The sequence below is a fragment of the Penicillium cataractarum genome (genome assembly GCF_028827025.1).
Source record: "Penicillium cataractarum strain IBT 29864 chromosome Unknown utg000001l, whole genome shotgun sequence".
NCBI classification, from domain to species: Eukaryota; Fungi; Ascomycota; class Eurotiomycetes; order Eurotiales; family Aspergillaceae; genus Penicillium; species Penicillium cataractarum.
Window position 1 is genome coordinate 3,489,844 of NW_026622737.1, and position 15,298 is coordinate 3,505,141.

Below are 15,298 nucleotides of genomic sequence, written 5' to 3' on the forward strand. Positions count from 1 at the left end.
CCTGGAAAAGAGGGCAAAAATTGTAGATCAACCGTATATGGTTGTATTTGATTTCAAGAGTGGTGATGTACAGCAATAGTACAGCAAAATCAAGAGGCCCCACGCGCCAGATTCATGTTGAACTTTTGTCTCTCTCCTGAAAACCATTTTCCTCTCGCTGTTGAAGAAGCGCAGAGGTTTGAAGAAATTGCTCGTTTCGCATGCTCATCATTAAACAAAATCAAACAGAAAAATTACCAAAATCCCAGATGTCCCTAAGGTTGAAAAAGCAGACCTGTATATAAAAACCCCATGTAACGCACCGTTGCGGTATTCACATCTCCCGACGCTTCGTAGATGATGTTGAACTCGCGAGAATCTCAAGTTGATTAGAGATCTCTCTTCGTAACTTTCATATTCATTTATCCAAACAATCCATTCCCCTCCCGGCTAGTCAAAGGCAAATGACTAACTTAGACGGGGAGGGGGAAGGTGCTGGCCCAGGCGGCGATCTCCTTGCGGAGCTCCAGGATCTCGGGAACGGTCTCGGAGGCAACCTTGGCCTTGAAGTCCTTGAGCTTGTTGGCCTCCTTGGGCAGCTCGCTCTGGACCTTCTTGCAGATGTTGATGGACTGGTCAATGTAGCCAGCAATGCGCTTGAAGTCCTCCTCACCCATGCCACGGGAGGTCATGGCGGGGGCACCGATACGGATACCGCAGGGGGTCAGAGCAGACTTGTCACCGGGGATGGAGTTCTTGTTGCAGGCAATGTTAATCTGCTCGAGAACAGCCTCAACACGGGCACCGTCCAGGCTCTTGGGGCGCAGGTCAACGAGGACCATGTGGCTGTCAGTGCCATCAGACACGAGCTTGTGGCCGAGAGCCTTGAACTCGTTCTCAAGGGCCTTGGCGTTCTTGATGACGAGCTCCTGGTACTGCTTGAACTCGGGGGTATCAACCTGCTTGAGGGCAACAGCCAGAGCAGTGATGGTGTGGTTGTGGGGACCACCCTGGTGGCCGGGGAAGACAGAGAAGTTGATGGGGCCCTCAAGGTCGTACATGATCTCCTTGCCGGTCTTGTCGGTGCTGCGGACACCCTTGCGGAAGAAGATCATGGCACCACGGGGACCACGGAGGGACTTGTGAGTGGTGGTGGTGACAACGTCGGCGTACTCGAAGGGAGAGGGGATGACGCCAGCGGCAATCAGACCGGAGATGTGGGCCATGTCGACGACGAGGTAGGCACCGACCTTGTCAGCGATCTGGCGCATGCGCTTGTAGTCGATCAGACGGCAGTAGGCAGAGGTACCGGCAACCAGGATCTTGGGGCGGTACATCTCGGCGTTGGCCTCGAGGGTGTCATAGTCGATGATACCGGTCTCCAGGTTGACACGGTAGGGGAAGGTCTCGAAGTAAGTGGAGACAGCGGAGATCCTGATAGCATTGGTTAGATTGTTGACTCTAGGAAAACTTTTCCTCATCATCGATATGTGACTCACTTGCGGGAGGGGGTCTGGTAACCGTGAGACAAGTGACCACCGTGGGGGAGATCAAGACCCATCAGACGGTCGTGGGGACGCATCAGAGCCTGGTAGACCTGCAGGTTGGCAGGGCTGCCGCTAAGGCACTGGACGTTGACACCCCACTTGGCGGGGTCCAGGTTGAAGGCCTTGAGAGCACGCTGCTGGCAGGTGATCTCAATGGCATCAATGTGCTGGTTACCACCGTAGTAACGAGCACCGGGGTAACCCTCGGAGTACTTGTTGCACATGGGCGAGCCAAGAGCATCGAAGACGGCACGGGAGGTGAAGTTCTCCGAGGCAATCAGGACAACGGACTCACGCTGACGCTGAATCTCGTTGGCCTACAGGACAAGACATGCGTCAGTAAGAACTCGTGGATGGAATATCGTTTATCTAATAGCATTGACCGGCGTGGGTTAACACAATTGGAGTATTACATACCATGATCTGGGCGACCTCCGGGTCAGACTCCTTGAGGGAGTTGTGCATTTGCTGTTTTGCGGGATGAGTCAATGATGTGATCTAGAGCTCGATGGGAGCTTAAGGAAGTACTCACGTCCTTGTGGGACTGGGAAAGGGCGTAGGTCGACATTATGAGTGATGTGAATATCCTTGTGAGGACTGGATAGGAAGAAGGAGAGAGGGATGAAGGGAGAGATATAAGAGGTTGGGGGAAGAGGAAAGAAAAAAAGCTGGATGGTGGGGGGAGGGGCGGAGGGATCGTCCGGGTGCCTCAGGCCACGAGAAAAAGCACGAAAGTTGGACGATATCGGAGACTTTGGCCGGATTGGGTTTGGGGGTCCTGATCGGGTAAGCAATTGGACTCTAATTTCATCTCGTAAAACGGTTGACTAGGTGGCTGTTTTTCTACGTCTTGAGCAGTATATCACACCGATTCTTTTTCTTGGGTTTCCGAACCACGATATCTGCCTGCTGTTGCAGACACCCATGGAGACGGAGATGCCGTAAATTGATGCATTGCTAAAGTCATTTTGGGTATTCCTTTCCTTAACGCCAAAAAAAAGAAAACAAGAAATAAAGGGACCCAAACTAGCTGTTGCCATCATGCAACCTGGTTGTTTAATGACCGGCCATGAGTCCTTCTTTCAGAGCCTCTTCCCCTGGAGCTTTAGCTCGCTCAGCTCGCTGTGATCTCGAGACGACCCTCGTGAGGCTTCCTAGCTCGGCCTCCAAAGTCTGCAATCACGGAACGCAGGCGAGAGATGCGATCTTCAAGCTCTGTCATTTCTTCCTGTTGCTCTTCGACGGAGCGGTCCACGTCTGGAAGAGCTTCCACTACCGCCCGCGCTTTTTGTATCCGAATTCTGACCGAGCTGGTTGCAGTGGGGAGGTCTTTAACGTCGAGCGGTGGAACGCCATTGGAATCGTGTAGAGTGACTTCCGGTATAGCTTGCGAAGTTGCCGGATTGTTGTTATCAGCACCCGGGATGCTCGAAGGCGCTTGCTGATGTTGTCCCTGTGCATCTACCGAAGCCCCAGGAGCTCCTGCGGTCTCTCCAGAGACACCGGTTGGTGCAGCCTGAGCGGGCTTGGGAGATAGCAAGCGAAGTAGGATGCCGTGCAAGGGAGGGATGATCTCAAAGGTCTGGGGTGGAGGAAAGGGCACCGTGTCTGGGGTATCGGACGCGTCTTTCGGGCTCTCGGGCGCAGCCGACGACTTGGGCAGCGGCGTTGCTGCTGTTGGGGATCTGGAAGCCATTGTAGATCTGCAAGCAGGTTGGCGGCAAGGACGTGAGGAAACGATTGGAAGCCGGCTGGGGTAAAATGTTTAGGGAAGAGTCGGAACGGGAGTGACGTCGGGGCCAGACAACCAAAAGCGTCACCGGGAATCTGCCCCTCCTTCACCGGACAGCCAATTTTCGTTCTCGTAGACTTCTCCTTTCACCCTTTCTTTCCTCTCCTTATCGTTTTAGAGGTAAGCAAAAAAAAAAGACCCGATCTCAATTGTTTCCCTGCTTGAGTTCGGTAATTGATTCGCGTTCTAGGTGTAATTACGACACATACACCCCCACCATGGCTGCGGTCGACCACAAAGTCGCTTTGAGTATGACCGGCTCGTCCCCCAGGTCCCCAGATTCACCCCGGGCTAATGCGACCTTGCAGTTGTTATCGATGGCTGGGGCATTGCCGGACCCCAGTCCCCTCCCGAGGGTGATGCCATCGCTGCCGCCGAGACCCCATACATGTCCGGTTTCGCCGAAGCCAACTCCAAGACTGCCCAGGGATACACCGCGCTTGATGCGTCGTCGCTCGCCGTCGGTCTTCCCGAGGGCCTCATGGGCAACAGTGAGGTCGGCCACTTGAACATTGGTGCTGGTCGTGTCGTCTGGCAGGACAGCGTTCGCATCGACCAGACCCTCAAGAACGGCGAGCTGAACAAGATTGACAACATTGTCAAGGCCTTCACCCGCGCCAAGGAAGGCAATGGCCGTCTGCACCTGTGTGGTCTGGTCTCCGACGGTGGTGTTCACTCTAACATCACCCACTTGTTCGGCCTGCTCGAGGTCGCCAAGGAGATGAAGATCCCCAAGGTCTTCATCCACTTCTACGGCGATGGCCGTGACACTGACCCCAAGAGCGCTGGCATCTACATGGAGCAGCTGCTGAACAAGACTAAGGAGCTCGGAGTTGGTGAGATTGCCACCGTCGTGGGCCGCTACTACATCATGGACCGTGACAAGCGCTGGGAGCGTGTCGAGGTTGGCATGAAGGGTATGATCACTGGCGAGGGCGAGGACAGCTCGGACCCGCTCCAGACCATCAAGGAGCGCTACGAGAAGGGAGAGACCGATGAGTTCTTCCAGCCCATCATTGTCGGTGGTCAGGAGCGCCGTGTGCAGGGTAGGATTTTCCAAGTCAACAAGATAGTATCACTTTACGAACCTCGGACTGACTTTGACAACAGATGACGATACCCTCTTCTTCTTCAACTACCGTTCGGACCGTGTTCGTGAGATTACCCAGCTCCTGGGTGACTACGACCGCTCCCCTCGTCCGGACTTCCCCTACCCCAAGAACATCTCCCTTACCACCATGACCCAATACAAGACCGACTACACCTTCCCCGTTGCCTTCCCTCCTCAGCACATGGGCAACGTCCTTGCTGAGTGGCTCGGCAAGAAGAACCTCCAGCAGTGCCACATTGCTGAGACCGAGAAGTACGCCCACGTTACTTTCTTCTTCAACGGCGGTATCGAGAAGCAGTTCCCCGGTGAGGTCCGCGATATGATTCCCTCGCCCAAGGTTGCTACCTACGATCTTGACCCCAAGATGAGCGCCGCTGCCGTCGGCACCAAGATGGCCGAGCGCATTGGCGAGAACAAGTTCGACTTTGTCATGAACAACTTTGCCCCTCCCGACATGGTTGGCCACACTGGTGTGTACGAGGCTGCCATTCAGGGTGTTGCGGCTACCGACAAGGCCATCGGTGAGATCTACGAGGCTTGCGTGAAGCACAACTACATTCTTATGATCACTGCCGATCACGGGTAAGTTTGCTATGCTTGGGTTCGTTGTTTGAAGTCCTCCTTGCTAATGAAACTTTCTAGTAACGCCGAGGAGATGCTCAACGAGAAGGGCACCCCCAAGACCTCCCACACCACCAACTTCGTTCCTTTCGTCATGGCTAATGCCCCCGAGGGCTGGAGTCTCGCCAAGGATGGTGGTGTGCTGGGTGATGTTGCGCCTACCGTCCTTGCTGCCATGGGCATTGAGCAGCCCGCTGAGATGACCGGCAAGAGCCTGCTCGTCAAGGCTTAGATCGGGAGCCTTTGATATATGAGTTTGGCTACGAAAATGAATCAATGAATGGATATATCGAAATGTTGATACACTGGATGCAGGAAATAGATGGCCTTGATTTCAGGGTTTAGCTAGCTTTCAATAGGATTGAGCATAGGATTCAATTGTTTTGGATTGTTTGGAGATCAACTTCTAGTTTTCGTTGTCAAAGCTCCATGGGTATATCTCTTCAGGCAAATTCGGCCGCTCTCATCTAGTGTGAAGGGACTCCGACTCACGCAAACCTCCATATATTTCATCTGATGCCAGTTTATCCCGGCATCTTGATCCCATCCTATGCGTTCCTTGGTCTTTTGCCAGTCTTGTCAATAGGATCGAACTTGTTTCCAGCTTATCCGTTGTATGCGGTTGATATGGTTGGCTGGTTCGCTCAAAATCCACCCCAAGTTCAAATATCTGATGGTATCTCATCGACCTCAAGCCTAAGCAGAGGCTTGCGCAGCTTGCTGTTGTACCTGGCTTTGGAATTGCACAATCTAGACATGGGACATTCATCAGCATATAGCTCTACTGGGGAGCTGTGAAGGGCTAGATAGTACCTCTGCGCGCTTCTTTTCGCTGATTTCCTGCTTCTCTTCAATCTCCTTTTCGATGCGCTTGCTATAATGACGAGTCAGCAAAGAGTAGCCCCGCGAAAGAAGACCGAGACACGCACATCTCCTTCTCGATGAATTCCAATCGACCACTGACGGCCATGACGGCCTCCGTCTTATCCTGCTTCAACAGCACAGGGCCGATAAGCTTGTAGATGTTGGACTCGTCATCGAGCTGGGCGAATTCACTCTGCACACCCTGGTTCTCCTGCTGCTGTGACTCCAGCTTCTGGCGGGCATCGACCAGACCCTCGAGCTCTGAATGTGCCGAGAAGATTAGCTATCGATAATTGCCAAAGAAAATACTTTATCACGGTAGCGTACCGGTCTGCAGCTGCTGGAACTCGTCCGAAAGTGCCTGAAGCTGTTTCTGAGCGTCCATGGCGTCGGTTGGCGGGGAGGTGGGAGAAGGGAAAACCGATTGCCTGCTGCCCGCCCGTCAACACCGATCACTCTCTCTCTCCTCTTCACAACACCCCTCCGATCCCATCATCCACGTCCACCTCTGCAAACACAGCTGTATTTACTCATTGCTAGACTCTCCAATCTACCATTCGCCTTCCATACACCGCGATCCACCGTTTGAACCGCTGCCTAGACAACCCCCGAACACCCCTGCGTCCTCCCCTCTTCTCCCCGCTTTACCAACTCCGCGGTTGACTTGCCACTCCACTGAGACGTGACGAACCAGGCAGAACCCCGCCGACCAGCATGAGTAACACGGACTTCTTGGGTCGGGCGATTGACACGGTCAAGAAGGCCATTGAGAATGACAATGAGGGCGAATATGAGAAGGCTTATCAGCTCTACTACTCCGCATTGGAGTTGTTCATGCTCGCGCTCAAGTGGGAGAAAAACCCCAAGTCCAAGGAGATGATTCGCGCCAAAACTGGAGAATACATGGACCGCGCCGAGAAGCTGAAGAACCATCTGGCTTCAGCAGATAAGAAGAAACCGAGCGCCGTGGGGGCGAATGGAAAGGTCGCGGCGCCAGGAAGCGGGAAAGGAGGGTAGGATCTGCCTCTAATGGCCTGTATTCGGCCAGTTCTTGGTGGCTCGGTTGATATGACACGTCTATGAGTGTCGCCAGTGACGAGAGCTTCCTACGATTGTTCTGCGCTGACCTGTATTCTCGAACTAGGAGCCAAGAGGATGACAATGGCGAGGACGCGGAGGCCAAAAAGCTCCGGTCGGCTCTCCAGGGTGCTATCCTGTCAGATAAGCCGAACGTCAAGTGGGAGGATGTCGCCGGTTTGGAGAGCGCGAAGGAAGCCTTGAAAGAGGCGGTCATTCTTCCCATAAAGTTCCCGCACCTGTTTACTGGCAAGCGGCAACCCTGGAAAGGTATCTTGCTCTACGGTCCCCCGGGTACCGGAAAGTCCTATCTTGCAAAGGCTGTTGCGACCGAGGCGAACAGCACTTTCTTCAGCGTCAGTAGTAGTGACCTGGTATCGAAGTGGATGGGCGAGAGTGAAAGGTAGGGAAACAGTTCACAATTGTCCGCCCGTTATGACGCATGAGGCTTACAGATCCTGGCAGACTCGTTAAGCAACTGTTTAATATGGCTCGCGAGAACAAGCCAGCTATTATTTTTATTGATGAAGTCGATGCGCTGTGTGGTCCTCGTGGAGAGGGCGAGTCTGAGGCATCTCGACGTATCAAAACGGAATTGCTCGTTCAAATGGACGGTGTTGGCAAGGACTCTAGGGGTGTTTTGATCCTGGGCGCTACCAACATTCCCTGGCAGCTGGATGCTGCCATCAGGCGACGTTTCCAACGCCGAGTCCACATCAGTCTTCCGGATATCAATGCGCGGATGAAGATGTTCATGCTGGCCGTGGGCTCGACACCGTGCCACATGACCCAGGCGGATTACCGGACATTGGCCGAAATGAGCGAAGGCTACTCTGGTAGTGATATCAGTATTGCTGTGCAAGATGCACTGATGCAGCCTATTCGCAAGATTCAAACGGCCACGCATTATAAGAAGGTTTGTTGTCACTATACTCCCACCATTTTGGATTTCGCTGCTCACACTGCATTCTTATAGGTTGTTGTCGAGGGTGTCGAGAAGCTTACTCCCTGCTCGCCAGGCGATGCCGGCGCAGTTGAGATGACTTGGCTCAGCGTCGAAGCTGAGCAGCTTTTGGAACCCCCACTCGTTCTGAAGGACTTCATCAAGGCGGTTAAGAACTCCCGGCCTACGGTCAGTCAGGAGGATCTTACAAGGAACTCGGAGTGGACCAAGGAGTTTGGTAGCGAAGGCGCATGATCCATCTTTTCCATCGATTCTGTCGCTCGCATCTCTATCTCGGTCACTCGGGTCGGCTTTCTGCCCAGCGTCGCCGTTCATAGTTAAGACTTTTGGGGTTTGTCTGCATTCGTCTCGAAAGGAGGACACAACATGGAATAGACCATGTCTTGGCCCGCAGTTCCATTTTCCTTGGACCCTGTCTTGCTTGGATAAATACCATTGCTTGTTGTGAATCGGGGGGTTTTTGAAGAGTTTGGTGTTCAGAAGCGGTTTCATTTGTTCTTGTTTCAAGTATTTTGGCAATGGCGAGGCGTTTCTTTGAGCAAATATTCATGTGTCTATTCTGGCGGGCTTCATGAGAAAACGGCAAATCAAGGCACACATACTATACTACTTTCACATTGTAAATCGCCTAATTTACAGAATCACTTATAGGATATAAACCCGGGTGCGCGAAAAGGCCATTCCACTCCATTTATCTTAATGGTAGAGATGAAAATTCAATTTCTAACGACAGCTTCATGACATTCGGATCACCCGGTTCATACCAGAGTGACTATGCTCGACATCAAAACCATGACAAGTCCTCGTATCTGCAAAAATAAAACCCCAAACACCATGAACGAACGCACCAAACCAAGTCCTGGGAAGACAAAGAACAACATTTATAGGAAAAAGGACATGTCGGGGAATCTCGTGGCAGTAGGGTAAGAAGAAGACGCTGGAAAATGAGACACAAACAGCGGAATCAGGAAAACAACAACACGTAACAAAGCAACAAAATTACAACTTATGCCAGCTATTGGCCAAGCAGACTCTTGTTGGAGCTCTCGCGGCGCTTGAGCATTTCACTCTTGGCTCGTTTTAAGCCCTCGCCGAGCTTCTTGGTTTGTCTCCATTCTCGGCCCATCCGTTGCATACGGACGGTGGCCATGACTAGTGAGATGGCAGACTTGAGCTTGTGGCGTGGTGACCGGGTAGGATTGCGGTCACGGGCTTGGACACCCATCTCAGAGATCATGCGGAGGTCGGCCTCGTTACTGTGTGAGGTTGAGCCAGGTTAGTCGGATGTTCATTATACGTAGTGGGGAATAGAAAAGCGCTACTAACCAAGCAACGCGGACGCGTTCACCAAGCTCCATCAGACCCTTACTCCATGCCAAGTCACGGCGGAACTTCTCCTCTCGCCGCAAGCGGGCACGAAGCCAGATGATCTCCTTGCCTAGGCCACGCATCTCTTTCTCGTGCTGACCCTTGGTCGAAGCCTTTGAATTGGACACCTTCTTGAGAGCCTCATCATATCGATGCTGGAGTGCATCCAACTCTTTCGAAGCAGTCTCGGCTTTGCGAGCACAGAAGGCTCGCTCTTCACGAATCCGGTGAACCTGATTCTTGAGCTCATTCAAACGAGAGTCTCGTTCGGAGACCTTGAGGGCCAAGGCTTCCGCTTCGATAGTTGACGACTTGAGAAGCTCATGGAGATCTCTTTGGTCCTCCTCTTTCATCGCCGCACGCTCCAAATCCCGGTTCTTGGCTTTGACCTCCTTCAGAGACCGGTGGGCATCTGAAAGCTGTTTTCGGAGATTCCGCAGCTCCTCATGTAGTTTGTTGGATGGCGAGTCTCGTGGCGAGTGAGAATCAAACTTGTTCATCAATGCCTCATGAAGGTCTCGCTCTAAATCAGCAACCCGCGATTTCAGCGTACGCGAGGAAGCTTTTTGTTCAGCTTCACGTTGTAGAAGAATCTTCTCGCGTTTACGAGCCTCGTCAAGACTGTGCCGGATTAGAGACGAATCCCCATGAGTGGCGGACTGCTCATTCTCCACGGTGGGCTGCTGGTGCTGAAGAATGGCCTCTAGCTCTTGAATGCGTCGCTCGAGACGTTGAATCTTGGTCTTGGCGGTGGTCAGTTCGCGATCTCGGTTGCCCGAGCCTGCAAGGAGCTTGTCTTGAAGACGATCGATTTCGGCAGACAGTCGGCCCTCTTCCGCGGTAGCCCGCTCGATTTCAGACCCGAGTTGCTGTTCGAGAGTTTCTTTAGCTTCCAATAAGGAAGCCCTGTCATCTCGCAAACGCTTCGCTTCATTTTCAAGTCGAGTTGCTGTCCTGCGAAGTTCAAGTTTTTCACGGTCGAAGCGAGTGTTATCATCCGCATTTTCAGGACGACTCAGCTGAGCTTGGAGGTCGTCACGTTCGGCTTCAATCTCACCAACCGAAGTTCGCAAGTCATGTAGCTCGACGTGCGCGTTGGCGAGCTGGTCACGAAGGGTTTGTCTGTCGGCAATGGCTTTTTGTAGTTGCACCTCGACTTCAGACGAACTCTTTTGCAGGCGACCCTTGGCGAATTCCTGTTCATCCGCCAAACTTGACTGCAGAACAATCACCTCGTCCTCGAGAGCCTGCACTTTCTCCTTTAGTGACTGCTCTTCACGTCGAGAGACACGCAGCTCCTCTCTGACAGCAAGCAGGTCGTTGCGCTGTTCATCTAGGATGTGTCTTTTCTGAGAAAGCTCATCACCGAGGTCTTTGAGTTGGCGGTTGAGCACAGCTTCTTCCTGGAGATGGCGTTGCTTCTCACTGTCGATGGCTCCCTGCAATTTGAACTCCTTTCCGGAAAGAGTGTGCTCTGCCTCCTGGAGTTTTTCAATGGTTCGCTTAAAGCCAGTCGCTTGCTCTTCGGCACGCTCTTTCTGAGCCTGCAAGGTTCGCTTGGCGCTCTCCCATCGGTCCTGTTCCAGGGCAAAATGGCCTTCCTTGTCTTCTATCTCGTGTTGAAGAGCCTCAATTTCATCTTGAAGTCGATCAACCTCCGTCTTGTGTTGCCAGCGAAGGTTTTGACTGTCCTGGGCACGGTTTGTGGCCTCCTCGACTCCCTGTTGGAGTTCGCGTATCCGGGATTGTGCTCGGGTCAGCTCGGCTTGCAAGCCACCAGACTCGTCGGTCAGTGCATGGTGCCGGGTTTGAAGGAGTTCTTTTTCTTCAGTCCGGCGCTGGACGTTGTCGAGAGCTTCTTGCAACTGAGCAGACGTTCGCTGAAGCTCATCACGGACCACGTCTCGCTCGCGCCTGGCAGATTCAAGGTCTTCGCCTAGCTTCCCAGCGTCGCTCCTGAGGTCTTGTTGAACGGTTTGATAACGCTCCTCAAGGCGTGTCACGGTTTCCGTTTTCCTTTCGACTTCTGCTTGGAGGGTATCGTTTGCGTGCCGTAGCTCTTGCACTTCCTCCTCGAGCTTATCGGCTCTTTCCTCGAGCTGGCGACTGAGGCCCCTCGTCGTGAAGGACTTATCTGCCATCTCATCCTGGAGCTCGCGAAGGTCGTCTTCAGCGCGGGTTTTCTCATCCATGGCGTTCTTGGCGGCAGAATCCGCCTCTTGAGCCTCCGATATGGCCTGTTCGAGCCGATCCTGTAGTTCTTGGATCTGTTCCTTGGCACGATCAAGTTCGAGTTCAAGCTCCGCTCCTGCGTCGTTCTCTCGGCGATTTTCTCGTAGCTCCTCAAGTTCTTCGTCGCGTTCGTCAATCGCTCGGTCCTTTTCTCGTACGCTAGCCTCGAGGTCTTCGATGTCGTCCCGCAGTTTTTCGATCTCGCGAGACTGATTGTCTTTGGCTATCCTCAACTCTTCCCGGAGTTCCCGGAGCTCGTTGTCCCTCGACTCGACCTCCTCCCGCATGAGATCCATTTCGCGCTGAACCTCCTCATCCGTTTGTCTCTGCCGGGCCTTGTCTCTCATTTCCACGAGTTGTTGTTGATAGTCCTCCAAATCGCGCTCCGCTTGTTGCAAGCTTTTCTTGTATCGAGAAATGTCGCGTTGCATTGTCAATCTCAAGACTTTGAGCTCGGTATTCTCTTTGAGGGCTGCACTGTTGTATTCGGGTCCTGCTTTCTCGAGTTGTTCCTCTAGGTAGTGGATCTTGAGTTTGAGGTTCCAATTGTCTTTGTCGAGCCGGTCAATGATCTGTGAAAATTAGTGCACGTCTATTAAGTGTCTCGAATCCTCTTTAGAACATACTCGCTCCTGCTCCTTCAAGGTCATGTTCTGTCCATCACCCAACACACCTCTCCCATCGCGCCCTAAAAGAGATGGGATTGGTGTACTTTGAGCACTGCTGCTAGCAGCCTGTGGAAGGGGTGTAGGCTCATCAGCAGTCGCGTCTTCTTCGTAAATATCCGACATGTCGATGGCAGGTAGACCGGGGGTATACGCAGCACCTCGGCTGCTTTCGCGCAGGTATGCCGGGGTCTTCGGGTCGTCGGTTCCTCGGTTCATAGACGCGTTTCTCAAGAAATTGTTTTTCGTCGCGCTTCGCATAAGCGGCGTGAACTCGCCTCTAGCAGGTCCAGCGGTTGGGAGTTGTCTCAACGCGCTCCTCGTAGACTTTGTCGCGGCACTGGCGCGTGGTGTGCCCATGTTGGAGGCTCCCGAAACGCGCTTGCGTCCTTCTCCAAACCCCTTGATCACATCATTATCCTTAGATGGCGTAGCAAACGAGTTTTCAACTGAATCGAGCGCTGAGAGATGTGTTCGCCCCGCGCTGCGGAAGCCGTTGGTGAGGTAGGTCGCGTTTCCGTCGACTTCGGTGCGCGGCGTGTCAATATATGGGAACGCCATTGTACCAAAACCATGTGGCGGATATCCAAAACCATTCAACGCGCGACCATCACCGTCAAAGCAAGAGAAATTGGTGGGAAGTGCCTAAACTGACCGTGTTGTGTCGAGACCCAACGAGCAGAGCGTCGGAGACTGTTGATGTCTAACCTGATTAGGACTAGTTCACGAGTCACGAGTGGGTCGCGACTCTCGCCGCTTTTTTTCTTTTCTGCGGAATGATATGAGGTCATGGTCGCTGGTGTGTAATTCAAGCACCCTCTATCGCAAACATCATGGCGACCGAGGAAGATATCGCGTGGTTCCAATCAACCTTTCGTCCGATTCCAAAGCCCGAGCTTCCGGATGATTCAGTTGAATATTTCATTTATCACCTACCCTCCCCCGCCCCCGCCGTTATCGACAAAGCCGCGGAGGCTCGAGCCCGATTGCTGGAAGTGCAACGCACCGCGGCTGAATTGACGAAGGAGCTTCTGAAAGACTACATCTGGCAGCGCGAAAGCTTTCGTTTAGAGATCAACAAAGAAAACGGTACGTCGAGCCCCAGTTCTTTGCTTTCCCATTCCCCACAATGGCTGCTGATTGCAGGATTAGGCATTTCCTCCCTCCACGGACGTACAAACTTCGGCGACTCTATTGAGGATGAATGGGTGATTGTTTATCTTCTTCGTGAGTTAACAAACCGGCATAAGGATATTTGGGTCCGGGTTGTGGATAGTGATGGCGAGTTCTTGCTTGTCGAGGCCGCTGGCACTCTTCCTGCGTGGCTGGAGCCCGAGGTTGCAGATAATAGGGTGAGTTATTAACATGGTGTACATTTCTACCAGGCTCTCGGATATAATATTAACTAACATGGCGTTGATAAGGTCTGGATTCATCAAGGACAGCTCCGGATTATCAAACCAAAGCAAGACAAGGGTCGAAAAGTCACCGAAAGACTTACCCTCGCCGACGCACACAAGATTATTCAGAATGAACCCGATCGCTTCATAAAGTCTACAATAATTCAAGAGGAGGCGTTTTACCGGCTGCGCAATTACCCCAAGCAGATTACCGAAAACCTTCACTCCGCTATCCTCACAATCCCACGAAAGGTCGCCTTCCTCCTACATCAAAAGCCAGCATACATATCTCCTGCGGTGGAGGCCTTTTATATCCGAGACCCGATCGCCCTCCGGCCGCTTCGAACAAAGGATGCTTCTGATCTTACCTTCAGTCCCGATGACTTGGTCACCGTGAGCGTTAGGTTCACACGAGTTGGATATGCTCAGTTAAAGAGCCAAGAATTTCCCGTTCCAAGCAGCTGGGCGCCCAAATTGCCTCCGATGGACGATCAAAAGCCATACGCTCGCACTGAAGCGGGAATGAAGCTTGCCTGTGGCTTCGAGATGCTGCTTCACGATCCTCACCACCAAGACAAAGCCTCTGTCCGCGAAATGAAGCTTCTTCTTGAGGATATTGAAACTGGAGATGAACTTCTCCCTACAGATGAAGAGATTGAAAACACATGGGATAAGCGAGAAGATGATGAGGCTTGGATGGACATCAACTTTGAGGATTTGGACAGAGAGCTCAAAGGAAAGGGGAAATCCAACGAGAAGACTGGAGGTGATTTTGGCGACGCAAGCGCGCAAGAAAATCTGCAGCGGATCGTGGCTCGTTTTGAAGAATTCTTGAACGACAACTCCGCAGGCTTTGAGGGAGCAGACTTTATTGATGATTTCGATTCTGACTCGGATGTCGACGAAGAAGATGAGGACGATGAGCTCAGCAGCGATGGGGAAGACAAGGATGCCTCCTTTGACGAAGAGGAGTTCGCTCGGATGATGAAAGAAATGATGGGCATGCCGTCCGGGTCTGGCCAAGGTCCAGATATCTCTACACCTCTACGTAACCGGATCAAAGAGCTGGACGATGCTGAAGAAGCAGAACAAGACGATACTGAACAGATTCAAGAGTTATCTCGGCAGATGGAAGCTGAACTCAAAGGAACGGGCGTGCTTGATCTGAACAAGCACCAACACAAACTGGCCACTGGGGCGAGCTCTTCTAAGGGCAAGACTCCGATTTCATCAAAAGCCGATTTTGATGTGGATGACGAGGATGACGACGTTAATATTAACCTCGCGAAGAACTTACTCGAAGCCCTCCAGGGCCAGGCCGGTACTGCTGGCCCGGCTGGGAATATGTTGTCCATGTTGAACCTCCGCATGCCTAAAGATGATCGTCGTTGAATCCATCTCATCATTGCTTGAGAAAATCCAACCACCATGCACTCCAGTCCTGCACCGAAGCCATTGTGCTTGACGATATATCATACACAGTCAATAATTGGCAAGATGACAGCTTCGCATCTCTGAGGACAATGGGGTCATCCTGGAATAGCAACCTATAGATCCTCCGTGGACCTACCAAATACCAACGGTATCGGGAAACGACTGCCACTGCCGCATTTGTTCCGTAGCTGTTAGCCAAAGAAGCGCTTCCAAACCAGGCTACTCCCAACAAGATGCCCCCGAC

General features: G+C 52.5%; 7 protein-coding genes across 7 annotated transcripts; 3 read left to right on the top strand and 4 right to left on the bottom strand.

Annotated features, from left to right (window-relative positions):
• Positions 1-452: 452 nt before the first annotated feature.
• N7496_001197 (glycine hydroxymethyltransferase SHM2) lies at positions 453-2,094 on the bottom strand (the record flags this gene model as incomplete). The annotated part of the gene is made up of 4 exons (XM_056694128.1): positions 453-1,413; positions 1,479-1,843; positions 1,944-1,994; positions 2,059-2,094. The coding sequence occupies 4 exons, from the start codon at positions 2,092-2,094 to the stop codon at positions 453-455; spliced, it is 1,413 nt and encodes a 470-aa protein (XP_056560857.1).
• A 546-nt stretch (positions 2,095-2,640) lies between these two features.
• N7496_001198 (mediator of RNA polymerase II transcription subunit 9) lies at positions 2,641-3,222 on the bottom strand (the record flags this gene model as incomplete). Its single annotated transcript, XM_056694129.1, has 1 exon — positions 2,641-3,222. The coding sequence occupies one exon, from the start codon at positions 3,220-3,222 to the stop codon at positions 2,641-2,643; it is 582 nt and encodes a 193-aa protein (XP_056560858.1).
• Positions 3,223-3,536: 314 nt separating this feature from the next.
• Positions 3,537-5,282, top strand: N7496_001199 (phosphoglycerate mutase, 2,3-bisphosphoglycerate-independent; the record flags this gene model as incomplete). Its single annotated transcript, XM_056694130.1, has 4 exons — positions 3,537-3,567; positions 3,627-4,364; positions 4,429-5,011; positions 5,072-5,282. 4 exons carry the CDS (start codon positions 3,537-3,539, stop codon positions 5,280-5,282), a joined length of 1,563 nt encoding a protein of 520 aa, XP_056560859.1.
• Positions 5,283-5,746: 464 nt separating this feature from the next.
• Positions 5,747-6,299, bottom strand: N7496_001200 (tubulin-binding prefolding complex subunit YKE2; the record flags this gene model as incomplete). Its single annotated transcript, XM_056694131.1, has 4 exons — positions 5,747-5,800; positions 5,864-5,924; positions 5,980-6,175; positions 6,242-6,299. The coding sequence occupies 4 exons, from the start codon at positions 6,297-6,299 to the stop codon at positions 5,747-5,749; spliced, it is 369 nt and encodes a 122-aa protein (XP_056560860.1).
• Positions 6,300-6,628: 329 nt separating this feature from the next.
• N7496_001201 (AAA family ATPase VPS4) lies at positions 6,629-8,189 on the top strand (the record flags this gene model as incomplete). Its single annotated transcript, XM_056694132.1, has 4 exons — positions 6,629-6,927; positions 7,008-7,394; positions 7,457-7,907; positions 7,968-8,189. 4 exons carry the CDS (start codon positions 6,629-6,631, stop codon positions 8,187-8,189), a joined length of 1,359 nt encoding a protein of 452 aa, XP_056560861.1.
• A 781-nt stretch (positions 8,190-8,970) lies between these two features.
• N7496_001202 (putative spindle-pole body protein (Pcp1)) lies at positions 8,971-12,781 on the bottom strand (the record flags this gene model as incomplete). Its single annotated transcript, XM_056694133.1, has 3 exons — positions 8,971-9,211; positions 9,282-12,127; positions 12,182-12,781. The coding sequence occupies 3 exons, from the start codon at positions 12,779-12,781 to the stop codon at positions 8,971-8,973; spliced, it is 3,687 nt and encodes a 1,228-aa protein (XP_056560862.1).
• Positions 12,782-13,053: 272 nt separating this feature from the next.
• On the top strand, positions 13,054-15,012 carry N7496_001203 (putative regulatory factor Sgt1; the record flags this gene model as incomplete). Its single annotated transcript, XM_056694134.1, has 3 exons — positions 13,054-13,309; positions 13,373-13,572; positions 13,645-15,012. The coding sequence occupies 3 exons, from the start codon at positions 13,054-13,056 to the stop codon at positions 15,010-15,012; spliced, it is 1,824 nt and encodes a 607-aa protein (XP_056560863.1).
• Between the last annotated feature and the right edge of the window lie 286 nt (positions 15,013-15,298).